This window comes from Athalia rosae, chromosome 4 (assembly GCF_917208135.1).
Source record: "Athalia rosae chromosome 4, iyAthRosa1.1, whole genome shotgun sequence".
NCBI classification, from domain to species: Eukaryota; Metazoa; Arthropoda; class Insecta; order Hymenoptera; family Athaliidae; genus Athalia; species Athalia rosae.
The window spans coordinates 19,364,700-19,387,940 of NC_064029.1; the positions used below are offsets into that span (position 1 = coordinate 19,364,700).

General features: G+C 38.5%; 1 protein-coding gene across 1 annotated transcript; it reads left to right on the plus strand.

The window, feature by feature from the left end:
• The first annotated feature begins 1,972 nt into the window (after positions 1-1,972).
• LOC105688351 (muscle, skeletal receptor tyrosine-protein kinase-like) lies at positions 1,973-23,087 on the plus strand. Its single transcript, XM_012404545.3, has 9 exons — positions 1,973-2,688; positions 18,406-18,642; positions 18,914-19,002; positions 19,181-19,327; positions 20,862-21,024; positions 21,309-21,589; positions 21,708-21,881; positions 21,990-22,148; positions 22,277-23,087. The coding sequence occupies exons 1-9, from the start codon at positions 2,628-2,630 to the stop codon at positions 22,577-22,579; spliced, it is 1,614 nt and encodes a 537-aa protein (XP_012259968.2). The 5' UTR covers positions 1,973-2,627; the 3' UTR covers positions 22,580-23,087.
• The last annotated feature ends 154 nt before the right edge of the window (positions 23,088-23,241 follow it).

Sequence of the window (23,241 nt, forward strand, 5' to 3'; positions counted from 1 at the left end):
TATCATTATTATGAGTAATATTATTATTATCATCAGCACTATTATCGTCAAATCTCAACATTTGACATCGCCATTTTACCTAGAGTTTTGGCTGATAGAACCGCGATTTTATGATGCGTTTTTGAAAGAAGCCACAAATTTCGTGATCGTTCATTATGAAACTTTACCTCGGACTTTTCAAAAATGATTCATATCAAGTCCCAGCTCCATCACTGCGTTGTAACCGCAGCTATGATAAGTATATAGCATTGAAATCTTACTGATTAAAATGTTAGTAATGTGACCGATTATCTAATGCTTGTTTCATTTGTTGTCATGCCCGTTCTCTCCCGCGCTGCCCGAAAATTTAGCTTGTTCTTTTCTCGAAATCAACACAATTTTGAATGCATTTCATCGTTTGTTCAGCAACATGAGGACAGTTCCTTTTTTAGGATGTATGTGTCGTACCAACATTCCTCGAAGGTCTCATCAGCAGGACTGATATTTGGTGAACAAACTACACTGCGAATGAAAATTAGCAGATCACCCTGTTTTCGCCCCGAAAAACGTCCGATTTCGACGCGTCATAACTGCTCAAAAAATTAACATAAAGAGTTGTTAAAAAAAGCATTTTGAAGTTTAAAGCTTCACCTTTCAGATACTTTTTGTCAATTTCGATTACTTTTCTTTTTCCACTAGTTACGGCCTCTTGATGCAAGTCACGTCAAAAACGTGAAGTCAACTTCTGACTTTGAGAAGGTGCACGGGGTGCTTTAGTCGTCGGATTTCAATTTTTCTGATGTCATTTTGAAGGTTGAAGTGTCTTCTTTGAAACGCGTGGTTTAAATTTTTCGTACGATTTTTTTTGCATGAGTTATGCGACTCTAAAGCAATTATTGTTCACAAATCTTTGATGAGTATCCTACCCGACTCAGTTTTCGTATCAAAGATTTGTGAACAATAATTGCTTTAGAGTCGCATAACTCATGCAAAAAAAATCGTACGAAAAATTTAAACCACGCGTTTCAAAGAAAACACTTCAACCTTCAAAATGACATTAGAAATATTAGAATCCAACGATTGAGGCACGCGGTGCACCCTCTAGAAGTTAGAAGTCTACTTCACGTTTTCGACGTGAGTCGAATCAGGAGGATGTAACTGGCGAACAATGAAGCGCAATTTCATTTGACTAAAAGCATCTGAAAGGTCAAGCTTCAAGCTTCAAAATGCTTCTGTTTACAACTCTTTATGTTAATTTTTTGAGCAGTTATGACGCGTCGAAATCGGACGTTTTTCGGGGCGAAAACAGGGTGATCTGCTAATTTTTATTTGCAGTGTATTATACTTACAAATGGTCAACTCAACTTCTTTGCTTTTACAGATACATCTCAATTGGATTATCGTGCGGACCAGAAACGTGTACTTCTTCTTCGGTGGTGACGATTTTTACTGTTTGGCGACCGGGTGACGGGGGGATGAGCATCAACAAAAGTACCAAAATGAAAAACGAAGGAAAACGAATTTGGATCCGATTGCGAGTTGTACGAATTCTCCTGGACAATTCGCGTGAAAGAAAACAGTTCTGTATAACTCTCCGTCGCAGGAGGGTATAACATCTTCCAGTTTCTGGTCGCAGTTATGAGAACGGAGTATAATATCGCCGAGAGTGGTCGGGGCATAAGTGTAATAATTTTTTTGGGATCGTCACGCGGCGGTTTGAGTTAATTCGTAGAAACGCGATATACGTCTCGGGTATAATGGAACAAGCTCTGATACATTAAGAGATGCCAAGATGAGAGGCAATGCTCAACGAAAATTCGCGGTCGATTGCAAGGGAACTGAGAATACGCGTTATACTTTACGCAACAACGCACGAATGCGAGTTTGATGCACGAAGCTCGACGCCATCTTTGCCGCTTTAGAAGCTTAAACCCACCCCTCCGTAATGTTGTCGTTCTGACGCGGCTCTTCCACTTCTCTGTATCCTAATGGAACTGAAAAGCACCGCGTGTGCCCATGCGGAGTGGCCGATTCTTGGAGTGGTGATCGTGCCGTGGGTGGGCACACTTGGCCAGTAGCGATCAGGAGGCATACGCGTACGGCCTGCACCGAGGGCGAACTCGAGTCAAGTCACTGAGTCAGTCAGTCAGTCAGTCGGTTCTATAAAGTCAGCGGAGACTGAGTGGTCGTGAAAAAGGACGGAGCGATCGACTCAAAGAACTTTTTCATGTTACGCTATGGAGAATAATGTGCCCGGTAGTGATGCGATAATTGACGATTTGCAACTCATGAGTTCGAAAACGTGGCAATCGACGATCGGTTTTTAACGTCGACCAAAATACGAGCAAGTCTCAGTTGTTCATCCCGATAATAATTTCCGCGGCGTCGGAAGAACGCGCGAAGAAGAGCGGCTCTCTTAATGGAGAAATTAGCGATGAAGTGGTAACACGAGTTTGAAAAAGTCTGGCCGCTGATAATTGTGCTGGCTTCAGTCAGTGCTGCGAGCGTTCGATAATCGTGAAGGTGGAGGTGAAGGTGCTCGTGTTACAAATTACCTGCAGCGGTATATAGATCGTTGTTGGTTTTCTCGGTGTTCGTCCAGCGTAGTGATTTTTTTCTACCTGAAGACCAGTCGTCTTCTTCTCTTCATGGCTCCTAAGAGGCCCAACAAACTGAGAAGAGCCGCTCTTATGCATGGCGAACGTACAGGTAATCATCGATCAAAAGATGTTTTTACATATTCCAAACCACATCCCCCGCCTTCATCTATCAGAATTCTCAGATGCGGCATCTTATTCTGAACCGTAGGACGGTTCATCATTCGACTTTTATTTTTTCTCGCGTCAGGTTTCCGCTCCTATTGTCCTCCCTTTCTTTCTTTATTATTATACTTACCCATCTCGTACTTCTTTTCTGCTGAATTTAAATATTATTTATATACAGCCGCTTGTATGATAATCTGGCTATATTTCAATCGGTTTCTATGTAACAACTTATACTTTCACTCGCTATACATATATACAATTTACACGACATAAGCGGAAGTTGCATTCAATTTGCCGCGAAAAATAGCTTGCCTGGAATGAGGGAATAAAGTCGACAACCCATTTCAATTTATTCTTCAGTTACAAGGGTCATTTGCCGAGTCTAAACAATTTGCTGCAAGTTTGACGCGATTTTATGTGATTCATTTCGAAAGTTGTTGTCGCCAATTTTGACTCACAATTTTTTGGTTGCCGTTAGAACGATCGCGTATATCGGTATAAAATTGATTGGTCAATATACGGTCAGAATTTGGGATTTCAAAATATTTTTTTACCATCCCACGTCTGCAATCGAATTGCTCGTATGAGTTACGAAAACTATTCTCTTGTTATTCGCTAAAAATATATTTTATCTCAATTATTCCGACCTTGCGAGACGTACAAGTACATATAATCAAAAAGAACCAACAAGTATTTATTTTTTTCGTCGATGATAGAAAAAAGCCACGCGTAAGTATATTATTAATGACTGCTCTTTTTAAACATTTGACCGGTGGAAAAATCGACATGTAGGTGCGGAAAACAAAAGGATTATGAAAAAATGATCAGCCGTGAAATATTTCTCCAGTTTTAGATTACAGTATTTGCTTATTAATAATGCATCGAGCCGCGAGTTCATTCGTATGCGATAACGTAATAATATCAGTATATACATACCTGTATATCTTTGCATATGTGTATGGTATGTGTACGCAATAGTACGAAGTAAATGTAATGTGTTTTCACGATATTAGAAGAGGAAAAAGAAAGAAAGGCACGAGGGAGATGGCGGCGATTTGACTCGTGGTCAATGACTGCACCTAAGATCGTCGTCTACTCCAGCATCGATATCACCGTACCTGCGTTATACCACAGGCTATTTATTCCCTCGTCCCTCGACGCGCCTTCGTTCGGTGCCCGGCGCATCGGTCGAGATTTAAATTTCCTTGGTCTCGAATGCTGAGCACCGCTTACGGCTATTGTTAATTATGGCATTTGATCGTCAATTGTGCTGCGGATTGCAATATAATTCATCGTTTGTTTGTTTGTGAATTTATTTAGTTTTTTCTTTTTAAACCGATCGACGTTGAACAATCCTGCAGAACTGCGAAAACGTGATTTGTAATCGTACAAAGCTCACATTATAACGTCTGCAGCTAATTAAAATGGTGGAAAATATTGATCGACGGGTAAAATAATATAGCGTTTTGTTACGCTTCATTGAAAACACTTTCAGACCGTTAAGATACATGTTATACACATAAAACTATATTTAAATAAGTATACGTATTTACATATATATGGTAGTTTCTCTGAAATGTACCCACCACATGTTCTATCTTATCTATCGGGGAAGGCGGGGCAAAATGAGGTACCCCAAAAATTTTGTGAATATTTTTATAATGGACATAAATGCTTGACAATTATCATAGAGAATATTATACGCAACGTGATTTAACTGCATCCAGCGATACACATGTATGGTTTATCTCGTTCGTATCTATATGAATTTGTTCCAATTACATAGGATACCTATATGTATATTGCGATTGTATAAAAAAAATAAAATAAAATAAGTAAAACATAGAACAAAAAAACCTAGTTAGAATTTCTATCTTTGTTAGATTATGTATATACCAAAAAGTGAAGATATTGTTTATCATCCTTGCATAATATCGCATCTACAGTCACAGATATACGAGATTTTACATTATATGTATACACTGACCAATTCTGATAGCACAATTTACGATTCATTATACATATATATGAATATACACACAAATATCGTACAAATATGAATAACGGCAGTGATAATATGTGTAGAAAAAGATTACCGAACAACCGGTAAAAGAAATTTGATCGGAATATTAGAAATACGTCGGGATCTGGGAGCGACCGACTACGATAAATTTTGAAAATATAATAAATGAAAGAAAAACGGAATTTTTTCCTCAACGTTAAACACATAGCTGAACACCAAAGAATTTCCCGTGTATACAATAACTATTGTAAAAACGTTACGCGGTATAATAGTATAACATTAAATGCGACAACTTATTGGATAATAAATATTCTGAGTAGACAGCGATTTGTTGTCCATTATACACCCGACCAACCATAAGTAGTAAATGCCATTGCAACTCGTGCTGCGATCGTAGCTCCGCTTCACACCGAGCCGTAATACATCTTCTCTCTGCAATCGCTGCAGACGTGACTTCGTTATGGGTATACCGCAACGTCTGTTAAGTTTGTATCGTCTCAGATTTGTTCCGTAATCTTTTGGGGAATTGTCCGAAGCTCAATGGCTGGTCAAAAATATTTGGAAATTATCTCAGAGTTCGGAGAATACCCCGAAAAATCGTGGATCAAATTTTGAAGCGGTGTAATCTGGAGGCGCCCTGAGTTGACGCGGACAACCCCGTATGTATATAAAAAAACCGAGAAAAACTCCGCTTTGCTTGGGGCTGTTAATTATGACGGATTCTAACGGCTGTGTGGTCTTATAGAGCACAGCCGCAAAAAAGGAAAAAAAACGTAGATCACGTTTTGTCAAGGCTGTCTCAGATCCAAATTCTTTCTTTCTACTTCGGTTGGAAAACAACTCGATATTTGAGATAACTGAACTCACATATATATAAACAAACTAAGATAATACAGGGTTCTCCATTTTTTGCCCTTTGAAACCTTTTTTTTCAACCCTAATCTGAATCCTCGATATACACATCAGACATATCTTTGAAGATGTAGGTGTATTTTAAACGCTCAGTGAGCTGATAAATTTACCTTATCTGTGATCGGTCACGGTAGTAAACGTTCAAAGAGAAGAGCTGCTGATCGAGAACCAATCGCTTGTTAATGGCTATTACGAGGATAAGCTTATCGTGCGTTTTTTTATTTTTGTCCTGCTCGCTGGATGATTAGAATATTATCTATGTGATATTTGGGGTTAAGAAGCAGAAGGGTGTAACTCTCACTTTTTTTGGATTCCAATCAATTTGAATTGAAATCGAATTTTATTTTTTGAACAAGTTTGTCCTTGCATTATATTTCATTCGAAAAACCGTAATTTTAATGATTTTGGTTATTCCATCCACTTTTGTGGGCTACGTTCGTTTGGTTAATTCTTGATATTGTGTTTGCACAGGTCAGGTTAGATGTGGCTGTGAGATAAATCAGCCAAGTATACAAAGTTAGGGCCCTGCAATGGATGAAGGAAAATAAAATGGTAAATTTAACGCGATGATTCAGTGGAGTGCTTGCGATTTTCGCAATATAACCTTGTATGAAAATTTTGAAAGGTTACGCTTTCAATATCTTTCCGACCAAACTGCTGCGAAGCTCGCCCTCAAAATAGACTTTTGAAAATATTTGGAAATAAGAAATAAATGACTTATCTCATAAGCACTATAATTTCGCTCGAGTAATAATGCAAGAATGTCAGGAAGAAATTTTGTTCAATTCTTTCAAGTGGCCACTTCACCCTGATTTCCTCTAAAGGTGTGTCTGTGATATTGCCGTTTCACTACCCGGAGCAACTTTTGTTAGAAGGTCACGTTTGCACACATTCTGGAAGTATCGGATTTCGCGATCTTCGATAAAAGATAGTCAAAAGATTGAGAGCGCTTCACTCGCCGTACTTCTGCGTATAATTACACGTGTTACACACGTACATCGTGCTTTGTGCTGCACGCAGGAATTTTGTATCAACCTTCGTAAATTTAATGCAGCTCGGCCGCGCAGCTATACGCAGTATAAAATACGCGTTACGAATCGTTTATTACTCTCGCGAATGAGGTACACGCGAGTCAGAGATAGTTCATACGACGACATGTCATGGTTTTACAACAAGGAAATCGCAAGACTCGTGTCGTTTCGATAAAAATCAAAGCGAATCGGTTCAAGTTTGAATACATAAGCTTAATGATCAGGGATTACACTGGACCGTACAAACCTCTGTGGGACTAGAGAAATTAGTATTTTATATTATAATGGTATATTTCAGTACACATATGGCATATAGGTGTATATGTACAATTTGAGTCTGTGCGTCGAAGCTGACGGCTGACCGCGGAGATAACGCCTTGACCCGTTACGAGTTCGGATCATCGTATGAATGGCGTCTCTGTCCGAAGATCCACACCCTCGCACCGACGTAGCTCGGTGTACGTTATACCTACTCATACGGTGCTTCCAAATGTTATATCGGCCGCCAGCATCCCTCTTTTGACTCCCTGGAGCCCGAAATCTGACATAAGTCACTGCGACCCCGAAACGCGATTACACTCTGAGGAATATTTCGTCGGAACAATTATCAACACAACTTGCGTTGCCGACTAAACAGTCGAATCTTTTCTCGCATCGATATACACCAGACGTTATTGAAACTTTCTCGAAATTCAAGAATAAAACAAGGCGAGCATATTGGACAGCTGATTGTCTTCGCAAAACTCACAATCACATATTTATAATGCTGCACTTAAGCTTATTTTCTACCAGACACCAGAGACACTCCTTGTAAATCACCGATGGCAGTCAAACTGATGAGTGTATAAAGATACCTACAGTGATTTTCACACCAACAAATTATTCAGTCAAGCTTTAGACTTCGTTCAAATTCAACTTTCAAATTTAGGGTACACAACGCACAACGTCATGTACATTTTCAGATGAAACTTTTGTTCTCCAAGTCCACTCAATAAATATATGATCATAAATTCGGCACGTTCAGTAGTAGACGATAGTGAATGCGACGGTACACATGGTGTGGGTATAATAAAAAATAGAGGATTCGCCTCTAGTCTCTGAAAATACGAAATTACCCTTCAGGAGGTCAGAAGAAGGGCTCCGCCTCGAACGCCTAATTACTTCTTGCCCAACAGTCGACGCTCTGTTCAACAACTATATGTATAGTACCCTGCTCTGTTGTGCCTCGATCTTGATTAATTCTTTACACCGTGCTTATAGCATACCACGTAGAGGACGTGTGGAATACGAAATAGTACGCAAGATGCATCATATATGATTATTATTATTAACATGCGAATTAGTCGGTGATTACAAAACGGAGGCAATTAAAAGACTGAAAACAGTAGTTTCAAGGTGCAATTCTGCAGAGTCGTTAGCCCTTCGATAAATGTGATTCGATAAATTAATAATCTTGAAAAACTGATTGGAGGATCCGAAGAGAGAATATTGCGTTGGAGTTTCGTATACTCGAAGATTCAAGCTTCAAAATCGTTTTTGGAAAACCTCGATACGATAACTGGGTCGGTCAGGGTATTCGATTTATGGACAATAATAACGTTAGAGTGTCATAACTCATGCAAAAAAAATCGTACAAAGAATTTGAACAACGCGTTTTGGAGAGGTCACTTCAACCTTTAAAATGATACGAAAAAAAATCGAATTCAACGACTCAGGCACCCGGTGCACCTTCTCCAAGTCAAAGAATCACTTTACGTAGTCGACATGAGTCGAATCAGAAGAGCATAACTAGTGAACGAAATAACGCAATCCAAATTCACCAAATGTATTTGATAGGTGAAGCTTCAAGCTTTAAAATGCATTTTTTTGCAACTCTCTATGACAAATTCTCGAGCAGTTACACGGCTTCGAAGATGCACGTTTTTCGGAGCATCAACCGGGTTGACCTGCTGATATTCGCAATGCAATTACTTCCGTAATAGATTACGTGGAATTGCATAGAATTATCATAGCAAAGGGATGCTGCTGCTGAATCAGCGGATCATGAGGTTGATTAACGAAGTATGATTTAGAATCTTTATCAGGTGGTGACAGGTCGACCGACACCTATTATCAATAGGAGCCTGAAACGACCATTCAGGGTATTTCACACAATTCTTCATCACCTATTCAAAGGGCAATAACCAAAGGAATTTCATTCCTCATCATCTATTGGAAGGTCACAGATTATTTTGAAATTCATAGACGTGCCGGTCTTTATTTTAACGGACGCACATGTAAACATTAGGTCTGAGGATCTGCAACGCAGTTCCCCAAAGTCATGACTGAGCCGGAGCTCGTCACCGGCTGCCGCAGCGAGAGCGTGGGTCTTATACGTTCCGGACGTAGTGTCTATAGCGAGAGAGGACGCGAGGCGGTACGCCGCGCAACGGTGGAAATATCAACAAGATCGAGAGCGCTCGAGCGCGACCCGCTAAGTATGATATATCACTCAACCTACAATCGTCTGCAATCACGTTCTCCATAATATCTCGGAAACAAATGATCTGAATTTGATAATGGAATCGCAATTTTCAAGACGTCTTCTCGTGGTCATAGATTTTGTTCAAAGTTCAAAAAATATTATGAAAAATTGGCCCGTCTGACGTGGAGAGCTGCACATACAGATTTCATTTTAGATAGGGGAAAAAAGTCATCAAATTTCACAATCCCGCAAATAAGACCTCGTGGAATAGAGCGCCCACTTTTATTCTGTTCTTGAAATTTTCGACTTTTCCAACACTTTTTTCAGAGGGAAAATAATTTGAAATCGAAGTCGTAGTTAAACATTGATTTTTTGTATTTTTGCTCAATATAGCGACGAATTCGTTGACACTAGAAATGCATTTATTCTTCTCATAGAAAGTCTGTCTCTGAAAAATTCATATCCCATAATTTTTCCCCTGTAGAAGAAGATATCATTGGGGAAATATGCGTAATTCAAAAAGATGAGAGCTCTGTTCAGTAAAGGCTTTTGGGTGTGGGTTCTGGTTTCGGCAAACTATGTTTGAAAAAATTTTGAAGGCAATCGGAGACCGGTAAGTTGAAAGAGTTTTGTCCTGGATTGCCTCATGTGGGGAAGTCTAATTTCTGGTTTTAATCCAAGAGCTGGAAAATAATGAATGATATCTGAGTATTCTTAAATATACAAAATTATTAACTAACTGAAAGGACGCGTTTCCTTAACCACCTATGAACGCATCGTACGTTCAAGAGGTAGCGTCCTCGGCTCGTTTCGCTTTTTTTGTTTTTTACATAGTGGAACGATCGCCCTGAGCCCTATGCAAACCACTATCCGCTCGGCAGCCGCCGTCCAGTGGTATGGAATCTATAGCTGTATAGAGAAAATGCAAGAAGCAACAAAATAGACATAAAAAGCGAAATATTGTACATAACAAGGCATAACACAATAAGAATGAGTAATCATAGACATAAATTTCGATCGATATACGTATGTGCACATAGAAATAACATCTTATAAATATAGATGGACAATGAAACTTGCACAAGACATCACGCACATTAACATGAAACATTGACACAACATACGCAAAACATGGTAGCACATAAAATATTTATGCGAAACAGTTAAAACAGTCAATCAAGTATGTAAAAATATTAATGACATTGATATATTTCCTGAAAATAGAAATACCAATTGTCAATTACATAATTATAAATCTGGACAGAAAAATAAATAACGAGTCAATGCAACGATATCATTATCAGGAGAAAATGGATGTCAGAAAGATTAGCATGTAATGTTAAGCAAAAAGAGAAAAATGAACTGCAGTGATGGAATTTCTGAAAAGGAAAAGAGAAACAAAAACTGTTGATTCGAATGTAGATCGTGAAATCTGAAACAGAAAAAACACCCAATGATTAATCATCACATGACAATATAATCGCACAAAAAAGAAATCGAGCAATATCAGAATTGTGAACAGTGAGATAATAAAATACTGCAGCATCGGTGAGATTTCTGTGAACAGATAAAATTGTAAATTTAAATACGAACGATGCAACCTGAAACAGACAAACAAGTATGATCAGTACAAGACTATCAAATAACAAATAGAAAAAATAAAAACTGCTGGAAAAGATGAAAAAAAGATAAGATCCACCAGCCGTTGTCAACTATCATCATCAGATGATGGGTACCTGAAACACAAACCGAATGAGTTACTCAAATGTCTATGGGATGTGAAATGAGAACTTTGGATAGACATGGAACCAAACAACTTTTTGGTTTCATAGATTTCGATGAAGAAGTTAATCAAACTGTTGTTTTCCATTTGGGTTTTGGGAATACAAAAATGTCTTCAAAGATTTACGAAGTGATTAACTTCCATAACTCCAGATTTTTCATTAGAATTTTTTCCCATTCCGAATAAAATTCAATATAAATGTGCAATGTACTCATCCTGGAACATATACCAAGCTGTATTAGTAGCCAGAGACAGCCTGTGAACAACATCTGATTAGTACAAGAAAATAAAATCTGAAAACTGTAAAAAAAATAGAGATGACAGATGTGAACGGTTTATTTGTAGTTGATAAATGCACTATTGGATATTCCAAATACTGCATTTTAATCAACTAGGAATAAACTGTTCTCTCTGTTCAGCATCCGTCCGGAGATCTCACGAGTTGGGATTTCTGAAATCAGAAAGCAGACTTAGAATCGATTAGTAGCCAGAGACAGCCTGTGAACAAAATCTGATTAAAACAAGAAGATGAGATCTGGAAACTGCAAAAAAAAAAATAGCAGATGCAAATAGTTTATTTGTAGTCGATAAATGCGGTGTTTGATAAATCAAACACTTCATTTTAATCAATTACGAATAAACTATCCTCTCTGTTCAGCAATCCCTTAAGCTTTGATTTCTGAAATCAAAAAGCAGACTTAGAATCGATTAGTAGCCAGAGACAGCCTGTGAACAAAATCTAATTAGTACAAGGAGATGAAATCTGAAAACTGCAAAAAAAAAAAAAATGGCAGATGCAAATAGTTTATTTGTAGTCGATAAATTCGGTGTTTGATAAATCAAACACTTCATTTTAATCAATTACGAATAAACTATTCCATCTGTTCAGCAATCCCTTAAATTTTGATTTCTGAAATCAGAAAGCAGACTAGATCTATTAGTATCCAGAGACAGCCTGCAACAAGAATCTGATTAGTACGAGTTTTAAAACTGAGCGAAACTAAAATCTAGGATCTGGAAGAAAGAATTGATTAGGATTAAGAACTACGAGCTGTAAGAAAAATTGATTAATATTACAACTAAGGGTCTTAAATACTAAAAATCTGAAAGGTAAAGTTTTTGATTAGCGTCTTAGGAGTAATCACGTGAAAGTCAAGCCCCATGCACAAAAAGGTGCGTGGAACTTGCTCTCTCACAATTGTCGGTTTTTGGGTTTAAAACGCATGAAGCGTTCGAGGGAATGATTTAAATACCAAGTCCGCGCGCCGGTGCAGCAACGGAACTTGGTTTATCTTATTGTTAGATTCTTTAATTTCCTGAAAGAAAATCTCTCAATACATGTTCCCATCACCAATATCGGAGAATTTGTTAAAGCGCCTTGCAAGATGGCAAGTCACGCTGAATGGTTTGTTTTAAAAAATCCTTAGGACCCTTAAGGACGGCACACAACGTACACAAAACACAAACATATCGTGCGATTCCTCGTCTTTGCGCTTTATTTACCCGCGCGAGCAGCGTCGACTTGGAATATTTATGCTAATGGAAATCGAAGAATGCAATTTTTCATCGCATCCTTCTATTCCAATTAACATTGGGGGAGGAAAGAGAAAGGGGTTTACAAATTTTTGGCGTGACGGTCGGCGATCCTCTTCGACGTGAAGTCTTCGAGCTCAACGTCCACCTCACTTCCATGCACCACGGCTGGTACGGAGAGCGAAGCGAACGTATTTTGCTCATTTCAAGTGACCACAAATATTACGGAGAAGCAAAAAAAGAGAAGAACAATACAATTTAATTGGTCGGGTTTGGGTGTGTGAATTGAAGGGTAAGGATCTATTAGATCTCAGCAAAGAGATCTAAGAGATCACGTAAAAAAAATTATTCGGTAAAATGTTGTATGGAAAAATGAATAATGCAATTTGATGTAGCATTATACTCAACATTGATCACTTGAAATTGCTGTGGAAAGAAGTTGCGCATCCGATTCCTCGCGTACCCCGTTCGCAAAAGCCCTCGCCCCACCCAACGGTTAAAACTATTATTCACATACACACTGCTTGTAAATGCCCTCGCGATGCATGAATTTACCTATACCTGCCTTTCACCTATAATTATCCAAGAAATGATTTTACTGACGAAAACCCCAATTCATACTTGCGCCGGCGCACCGAGAATTTCGTCTCACTCACATCTCACATTCATTGCCGTGGTATCTCGTTCGAAAAACTTACTGGTGACCTGTTGTGTGTGTAGAAATATAAAGGCTGCCCATGCCCCGGCCGAAGCCGTGATTTATTTAAATTTTGAGAAAAGGTGTATTTGTTATTTGGCCGAAATTTAAAAAACATCAATGATCTTTAAATGAATTTAGTAAATTTACTCTTGAGTAAATATCATCAGTAAGAAAATGAGATTAATTAATCTCATATAATATTCATTGAGCAAGAAAAAGTTAAGGGCTGAAAATTGTGTGTAAGGGAAGAAAATTCCTGAAACGATTAGACATCCTGTTATAGTTCTAGTGAATTTACTTATCGGTACCTAAAGACGGGTTCAAGTTTGATCAAAATTGAGTTGAAAGAATTGAAATTTAAACATGCAAATAGATAAGAAAATATAGAGATCAAATTCAAAATTGATTCAGCTGATGGCTGATCATTAAATTGAGACTAAATGAATTCTGACTTTTCGCGGAAGCTATCCAAGTCAATTCCTGATGTACCTGAAAAAGCTGAATCTATGGTAATGACCATCATTCGCACGACAAAATTTTATTACCGATCAGTGATCGACGCAGACGAGATCGGTCACCGAAAATTATGAAAAATTTATAAAACGCGAGAGTCGATTGAACGACGGCCTTCACCGTTGCCTATGAGCTGCACACTCTTGCACTCATGAATATGAATGAATATGAATATGAATAGTTCATATATGCTGAACTAATGGTTGACCGATTACTCAAATAACTGATTAATTAATTAATAAGGTGACCAAATCATTAATTGATTTCTTCACCGATCTCACGGTTGATGAATTAATAATTGACCGACTGCCTAATTCATTGATCTTTTGATTGATCAATTCCAATGAAGAGTTTTATATGTTTGACGCTACAGGGTGCAGGTGCGCTATGCTCAACAACAACAGACCCTACAATTACCTGGTCTAATAAAATTGAAATACAGGGTACCGCCACGCCATATAATAAAGAGGGAGGTGGGATGTTGAAAAATTAAAAAATACAACGACTCCAACGCCAGTGTACACCATCGCGTGAGCTGGCAAAGGAATCGAGGAACTTTAACTCCGCTCACCATCGTTGCCGGTACCAAGACCGGACCTGAGCTGGTTCCCAAGCTCAGGGGTCTTGGATTTTACCCGGACGTCTCTGCCTCCCTGATGGCTATAGATGTGTAGTAGGTTGAGAAGTTCTCTGCCTCCCTGATGGCTGTAGATGTGTAGTAGGTTGGGAAGTTCTCTGCCTCCCTGATGACTATAGATGTGTAGCAAGTTGAGAAGTAGTAGGATAAAAAGTTGAGGCGTTGCGATGCTCCCGCGAGGATCCAAGCTGTTAATTTTGCAAGAAAAAAATCCAAAAAAAAAACTATTATCAATGGAAATCCAAAAAAATTTCACAAGAGGAATGAACAGTTAGTATTAAGAAGTTATAATTACCGAAATTTTTCAATTTCAGTATAATGTTCATAGTCGATGATCATCTGCAGGATGAGGAGAGTTCAATGCGAGCAGTAAGAATGTTGGTCTGTAACAAATAAAAAATTTTTTTTATCGTAATGAATATCAAACATACATATTAAATGAATCGAGTAATTGAAATAAAAAATAAAAAATTAATTATTATTATTTAATTTATTATTAATTTAGTATTTAATTTCAACTCACATTATTTTTTCATCCCAGAAAACGAAGATCCAGTTTCAAGTACTTTCCGGATCGTCCTCTGAATCGTAGTATATAAGTCGCATTAGCTGCATGATCATATCACCGGTTGTAGTTGTATAGTGAATTCTGTAATTCGGAATTGGACTCGAATAAACATCGCGAATTCAAGGAAAATTGAGAACAGGATGAAAGTTGTAGTGTAATAGGATGATATTCACGATAAAATCACATTCTGATGTTATAAATGCGAAGCTACTAATCGAAAAACAATTTTTTGACCTTTACTCGATATCGAATACTCAGGAACTCGGAAATAATAAGGAGCAAAATGAAAACAGGATTGAAGTGTAGCGTAATAGGATGATATTCACGACAAAATCACATCCTGATATTATAAATGCGAAAATGCTAATCGGAAAACAATTTTTTTTACCTCTGCTCGATATCGAATTCGCAGGAACTCGGGAATAATAAGATCACTGCCGCGCAGTATAGTAGAAAAAATTCCACGCCACGATTTGAAACAAAGAATCTTCTGATTAACTCGAAATAGTAACGATCTCTAACAATTCCTTTGTCTAAGCAGCTCTAATGTGTAACCGAATGAAAAATGCGACATATCAAAATTAGACGTAATAATCAAAATCAAAGTTCTCACCTTTTCGAGTGTGAAAATCGCTTGGCTTCCATAGAATTGTTCATCGTTGATAAATTTTAAATCTTGATAATCGAGTAACTTTTCATGTCCGAATTGAATGGAGTAATTAAATAAATTATTCGATTAATTATTGCAGAGTTATGAGTCGGATGTAATTCGCCACGATTATATTAATACGAAATTACGCAGATCCGAACCGACTCGTTCGGAATCTGCAGAGCGAATGATATACCGCATGAGCTACGCCGCAAGTAGCGTGGCGTCTCTTCCGGGCACTTGGAATTTTTGGGGATGGGGAATTTTGAATACGTCACACATACGTCACAGTCTTTGAAATAGAAGAAACGCACAAGAGAGAAGTACCGATAACCGTCGCTTACAATGCTGATCGGTTATCACTCTGAATAAACGGAGTTGGAAATCAGGATAATTTTCAAATAAATGAACCTCGATTAATTATTATTTTATTCATTTCACTCCGTCGAATACGATTGCTGTTATAGGTGTTCGATAATTCGGGCTGAATTTCTCAGTTCCAGGGCTCTTTTTCTTCTAATTTTAGGTATAACTGGACGGCAACGAGCAAAAACTTTTTGACCATTGAACAGGGGGATTTTTCATTTGCAAACCATCAGTAAAACGTGGGTCCGACCAATTGTTGTATGTATGAGACCATGCACCAATTTTTCGCACTATGAAATTAATGCCTATTAGCGTCCGATTTTCGATTGGATAAGATAGGATGGATGAATAAAATGCGAGGAAAAAAATGAATGAGGTGTTGAAAAATCTGTACGAAGAAAAACTCGATTAAAATTGGGGTAAAAGGTTGCGAAAAAGCATTTTGAGGCTTCAAGCTACACCTATCAAATGCTTTTGTTCAATTTAGATCGCGTTGTTTTGTTCACTAGTTGTATTCTTCTGATTCAACTCATGTCGAAAACGTAGAGCAAACTTTTGACTTGGAGAAGGTGCACCAGGTATCTGAGTCGTTGAATTCGTTTTTTTTTTTTTGTGTAATTTGAAAGGTTGAAGTGTTCCCTTCAAAATGCGTTTTTTGAATTAAGTGTACGATTTTTTTTGCATGAGTTATGCCACTTTAAAGTATGATCTTTAATCAAATACCCTGACCGCCCCAGCCACGTATATCGAGGTTTTTTGAAAACGATTTTGAAGCTCAAAACTTTGCAGACTTCACGAAACTCTGCTGCAGTATTTTTTCATCGGAATTTCCGAATGCACACTTATAGACGAGGTGTAAGTCCTACCGAACAACCTAATACTAATGGTTGAATCTTCTGTCCGCGTTCTGAGTTGTGTCACGCGATGGATAAAAAATGTCTCGTACGGACGTTCTAGGGGACGCTTGAGGCTTGATCTTGGCGTCACCGGCCACTGATTCCGCCATTCTTACGCGACCTACGAGAGATTAGAGTTCAAGTTTCCATACCGAGAGCCGAAAGGGTACATTCGAAGGGCATTCGAAAGGCGACATTGATCGCTTCAAAGTCGCATAGCTCGTGTAAAAAAAATCTGACAGAAAATTTAAAGGACGCATTTTGAAGGGGACACTTCTACCTTCAAAATAACACACACAAAAATCGAATCCAACGACTCAGGCACCCGGTGCACCTTCTCAAAATCAAAGAATCACTTTACGTATTCGACATGAGTTGCATCAGAAGAGTATGACTAGTGAACGAAATAACGTAATCCAAATTAACCAAATGCATTTGATAGGTGAAGCTTCAAGCTTTAAAATGCATTTTTTTGCAACTCTCTATGACAAATTCTCGAGCAGTTACGCCGCTTCGAAGATGCACGTTTTTCGGAGCATCAACCGGATTGACCTGCTGATATTCGCAATGCAATTACTTCCGTAATAGATTACATGGAATTGCATAGAATTATCATAGCAAAGGGATGCTGCTGCTGAATCAGCGGATCATGAGGTTGATTAACGAAGTATGACTTAGAATCCTTATCAGGTGGTGACAGGTCGACCGACACCTATTATCAATAGGAGCCTGAAACGACCATTCAGGGTGTTTCACATTTCTTCATCACCTATTGAAAGGGCAATCACCCAAGGAATTTCATTCCTCATCATCTATTGGAAGGTCACAGATTATTTTGAAATTCATAGACGTGCCGGCCTTTATTTTGACGGACGCACGTGTAAACACTAGGTCTGAGAATCTGCAACGCAGTTCCCCCAAGTCACGGCTGAGCCTAAGCTCGCTGCCTGTGACCGCACCGAGAGCGTGGGTCTTATACGATCCGGACGTAGTGTCTATAGCGAGAGAGGACGCGAGGCGGTGCGCCGCGCAATGGTAGAAATACGAACAAGATCGAGAGCGCTCCAGCGCAGCCCGCCAAGTATGAGCTACTGAATCGGCATCACGTTCTCTATCATATCTTCGTAAATTTATGTGGGAATAATGAAACATTGTTCGGCAAAATAGAAAGAAAATTCCACCAATTATACCGACTCTTTCACGTGACACCGATAATTGTTTGGTTGCATCCTGTTCGTTATTTTTATTGACTTGACTAGATACGAGTCAATGAAACAGAAGTATGAAGGTTTTTTTCACAGCTAAAGTTTGGATCGACAATACTTTCTATTTAATGACCAAAAAACCGACAGACGATTCTATTCATGAAACATCTTCTTCCTCAGAATGTGAACGACTATTGTCCAAAAATGGTGGCTTCATGAAATATTTGCTCCTCGATATGAGTATATGTCGTCTACTGGTCTACATGGGCCAAACGACCATCATTTTGATAATTTTAGTCCTGAGCCTTCAATGTTACAAGTGTATCAACAGGAGAAAGATGTCAAAAATTTCGGATTCTCTCACATTCTGATTTTCCGCAGGTTCGATCGAGGACCAAGGTTTTCTGTTGAGACATCAAGCGGCACAGGATGTGACGGCACGTCTTCAGGAGCCGTCGACGGAAGGCGGTAGGGCGATAATCGACTGCAAAGGAAAGCCTAATATTTGCGGAACAGAAGCTGCGTGCAGGAATTTCGAAAATGAAACGTCCATCTGCGTCTGTCCTCACGATGCTTCGATGCCAACCGCCGCTCTAACATGTCCAAATCGTTTGACGGGTATATAAATAATTCAGACAATTATACGTTACATTCATTCGTATAAATGAAAATGTCGAACTAATGTGCTCGGCTCAAATGCAAATACATCCTAGACTTACCTTTAAATTCAATTTTCTTTTTTTAATTTTTCCTCCGCCTGTCAATGGTAGTGAAAGAAATCCATTTTAATTGATAGAGCAGCGGAACATGAAATATTTTTATCTTGACAATAGATCATTATCTGAATTAAGTAGCTGCATGTGATTCTAAATCATAAATTTCATTGCAGTACCGATGACACCGAGGCCGATATATAACATTATACCTCCTAGTGGCAACGCGACAAATAGTACAACGAAACCACCCGCCACAGAACAGGTTCGTCCCAGTCTTCCCATCGAATAAAAATAACGTACAGCGCATTTTATACACAAGACTAATTACTACGCAGGTAGAACGCCGGGACTACCTGCAGGTCTTCTCACAATCAGCCATGGTTGATTCAGAAGAATGAATGAATAACTGAATTAATGAATAATAATAAATTACTCCGCAGGTGGAACCGTACCATCTGAAAAACATATCTGGAATAATCGGAGGAAGCTGCACCCTTCTTGTCACCCTGATTATCGCATTCGTTCTTTTGTGGTATTGCATCAAACGAAGAGCTTACGCATCTAAATGTAGCCGAAGTTCCCTCAATGTGAGTGTACATTTATCACTATACGTGCATAAAAATATCTGTACCTATAGATCAGACAAAAAATAGTTTCTTTTTCTTCGTTTTCTTTTCCTTTTGAACAAACAAAGCACACAATTCGTGCCCGTCAATTAAGCAGTAACGCAACCGATGAGTACGTCTGCGGATAGTCCATTAGCCCGGTTGGTCCAGTTGTCTGTTTGGTTGGTTCAAAAAATGATGAACGATCTAACGGAACTGAGATTTCAAATTGATGGGGTTGGTAGAAGTTTAAGGTAATTAAAGTTTTCAACACCGAAAGTCTTCAGATTTGAAGTAACGAGGCGGTGACCTCGAATCGTTTCGGTCAACGCTCGAGTATTGTTACAGAACACGTTGCTTGAAGACATAGCCGAGACTTTTTCTTTTCGATTTCTCAGGTCACGAAAAAGTTGTGTTAGTTTCTGGAATTTATTAATTTAAACAAATATTCAGCATTCGCTAACCATAGACTTCCTCGTTAAATTTCTTCGCATTATTTCGTCCCTGACTTGTGCTCCTGATTCCATTTCAGGTGGTTAGCCCCAGAAACCCAATTAATAAAATACTACGTGAGAATTCGAACCGAATGCAAAATGCATACAAGTAATGGTATACCCTATGCAGGTGCACTAGGTCATATGCAACCGAGGCGCGAGACATGAAACTGCATCAACGTGCGTGCACTTCGGTGTAGTGCAATAGGCTTCCGTGTTGTCAACATCAGCTCGTTGTTGGATAAATAATTCATACTACATTTCCTCTGTAGTGATCTATTATAATCCGTTCATTCTGTCCTGATTTGCCATTTATGAAAATAAATATATGGAACTTTCACTTCTGAGCTATTACAGTCAATTTTAGTTAACAAACTTCAGAGAGAAATATTTATGCTTCTGATTTCTGTTTTTCGCAGAGTGATTATTACGATACATTAACTATGAAATCAGGCAGAATTGTATGAATGTGGAACCAGATTCCAAATCATGTAAAATTATTTTTCTGGCTTCAGAGCGGATCCCACTAAAAGGAAGTGAAAAAAAGTCGAAATTTATACGGTTGCGCACATGAAATCATACTACATTCAAAAAGGGGAATATTAGGGTCCCCTGTAAATATGTCGAAAAATTGGAAAATGAATAAATAAGCAAAGCTATAAAAAGTTTTTCCAAATCCTTCTGTTACAAACTGTACAGCAATAATATTAGCGAAATGACGACGGGTTTTCTTCCCTTCATTGAAATAACAATATCCTGGATGTTCCAACATTTTTTCAAGTATTTAACACCTATTTTTTCTCCCCGTTAATAATGGTAAAAATCTAAAGTAATCCCGAAATAGTTTTTCCTCTGTCCAAGAATCGCCTGTCGCTGTCGCGGTCGCTTCACCAGGTGTTGAAAAAGAGATGAAAGCATCGTCTGATTATAGACTGATGAGTACGTTGTCTGTATACGTACGTGCCAGTTTTAAAAACAGTCCTCGAACATTCTATGATGAGATCCTACTGTTTCTGTTTCAGCCGTCTCCTATGAACTTAAAGAAGGGATTACTTCAAACTAACAAGTACACACCGAATCCCCAATACTTTGTTTGCGGTTCGCCCGAGGTTCCGATACTTCGTCGAGACTGCGTCGTCTTTCTTCAGGACATCGGCGAGGGTTGTTTCGGAAAAGTTTACAAAGGTGATGAATTGGGCTGATTATCTACTATTATCATCATTGTTGTCGTTGTTAATCTTATTCTTATATTGTTATTTTATCCGTGTTATTTGCACAGCTAGAAGTTATGCATCTCATGAACTTCTGTAACAATTAACTCTCCGTCTGTATTATGAAATTTTGGTACACCGTCTGTACTATGGGTCCTGAAACGTGCGTTCCAATTATTGAGCAACTACCTGGTAGTTTTAGATACAATTATGCAAAACTATTTTGCGTGTAACGCGACATTATCAATTGAACAACAGGAGAACTGCGTCATGGCGAAGTAACCGAAACTGTGGCTGTCAAAGTCCTGAAGGATTCCGCATCCCGCGAGGCCGAAGAAAATTTTATGCGAGAAGTGGAAATAATGTCCGCCTTTCGTCACCCAAACATCCTCTTTCTTATCGGTGTTGTTCTGCGAGATGCGAACAATAATCCTTGGATGGTATTTGAGCACATGCCACACGGTGACCTTGCGGAAGTCCTTAGGGCTAATTCCCGACAGCTTAGATGCCCGACCCCCGGACTGCCACCTCTTACTAAAGTGAGAATTGAATTTTTTTTTGTACTTTTTCATCATCGTCGATAATTCGAGAGTAGGATAATGTACCTCGTAAATTTCAGATTGATTTTGAAACTATAAATCTCTTTTAATGAAACAGGATTCTCTGCTGCGGATATCGACGCAGATAGCTGCGGGTATGACGTATCTATCAGCACAAAGATTTGTCCACCGAGATCTGGCATGTCGTAATTGCCTAGTTGGTTCCGAATTAACGGTGAAAATTGCTGATTTTGGGATGTCCCGCGACGTGTACACGTGCGATTATTATAAGGTGATGATGGAATATCTGAATTTCCGAATTACAAACTATATAGCTTTCAATTTCTAATGATGTAGCAAAGCAATTGCCTGATACTCGTATTCGTATTTCGTCCCTTAGATCGGTGGCTCACGTCTACTTCCGATACGCTGGATGGCTCCAGAGAGCGTTATATTTGGTCGATTTACTTTAGAGAGCGACGTCTGGAGTTTCGGAGTCGTTCTTTGGGAAGTTTACTCTTTTGGTAAACAGCCCTATTACGGGCACAACAATGACGAGGTATGTCCTTGACTCCTTCCAAGATTTTTCATCATCCTCTACCATATTTGTATTTAATTCGGAATACTAATGTGATTGGAACTATACTACTGACAATGAATTTCATTTATCGTATGTTTCCTCTTCAGGTGGTGAAGTTGATTCTGCACGGTATAATGCTCATTCCACCGGAAGATTGTCCACCTTTCATTTGCGACATAATGCGAGGATGTTGGAAGACGGAACCAAAAGATCGTCTAAAATTCACCGATATCATGGAAAAATTAGAGCTCGCTCATGAGAAATCAAGCAACAAGTGGTCTCTTCCACGACCACCACAAGGGCCAGTTACTATCCGCTCGGCAGATGCGTTCGATAACGATGGTTACTTGCTACCAGCCCCTACCACCTCATGTGAGTACATGCAGCCACTTCCACCACTCCCAGATTGATAGATCATCACGTGTAATTGAATTATACATATGGATTATACGTAAAATAAAATCTATCCTTTTATCAACGATTTCTTCGCGGACTCTGCAGTGTATTCAGGCATGGTTTGTACTTACACTGTTACGCATAGTATAGTCTATAAAATCTAAATTTCTATAGAAAATAGGCAAATCACACGAACTCATTTAAATGATGCATTTGATGTCCCAGCAAAGAAATTCGCAGTTTAGCAAATCTTGCTATTGGGATTCATGGATGAATGGTCGTGAAGAAATTTTGATTTTTGACTTATAGCTGTATGGATTTGCGCTTTTCAATAATACAAGTGTAATCGACTTATTGTTTTAGTTCCAGAAAATTATTTTAATAGTGTACATAATACCTACTTTTAATCTATTCATGGTGCATGTTGTTGCGCTGTTATAAATAAGCCGATCAGATATTATTGTACATACATAGTACCGATAATAATTGTATATATAATATATAAATTTGTTATGCATAGTATTAATAATGTTTAAATCAAAGTATATAAAAAGATATACGTAGTCTCATTTTTCTAGCATACTATAGTAATAACGATACCTTTCACAATCAGATAATACGATGCAACTTAGTGGAGATCGGAACAAGATTTATCCCTTTTATTTAGGCTCTTGAT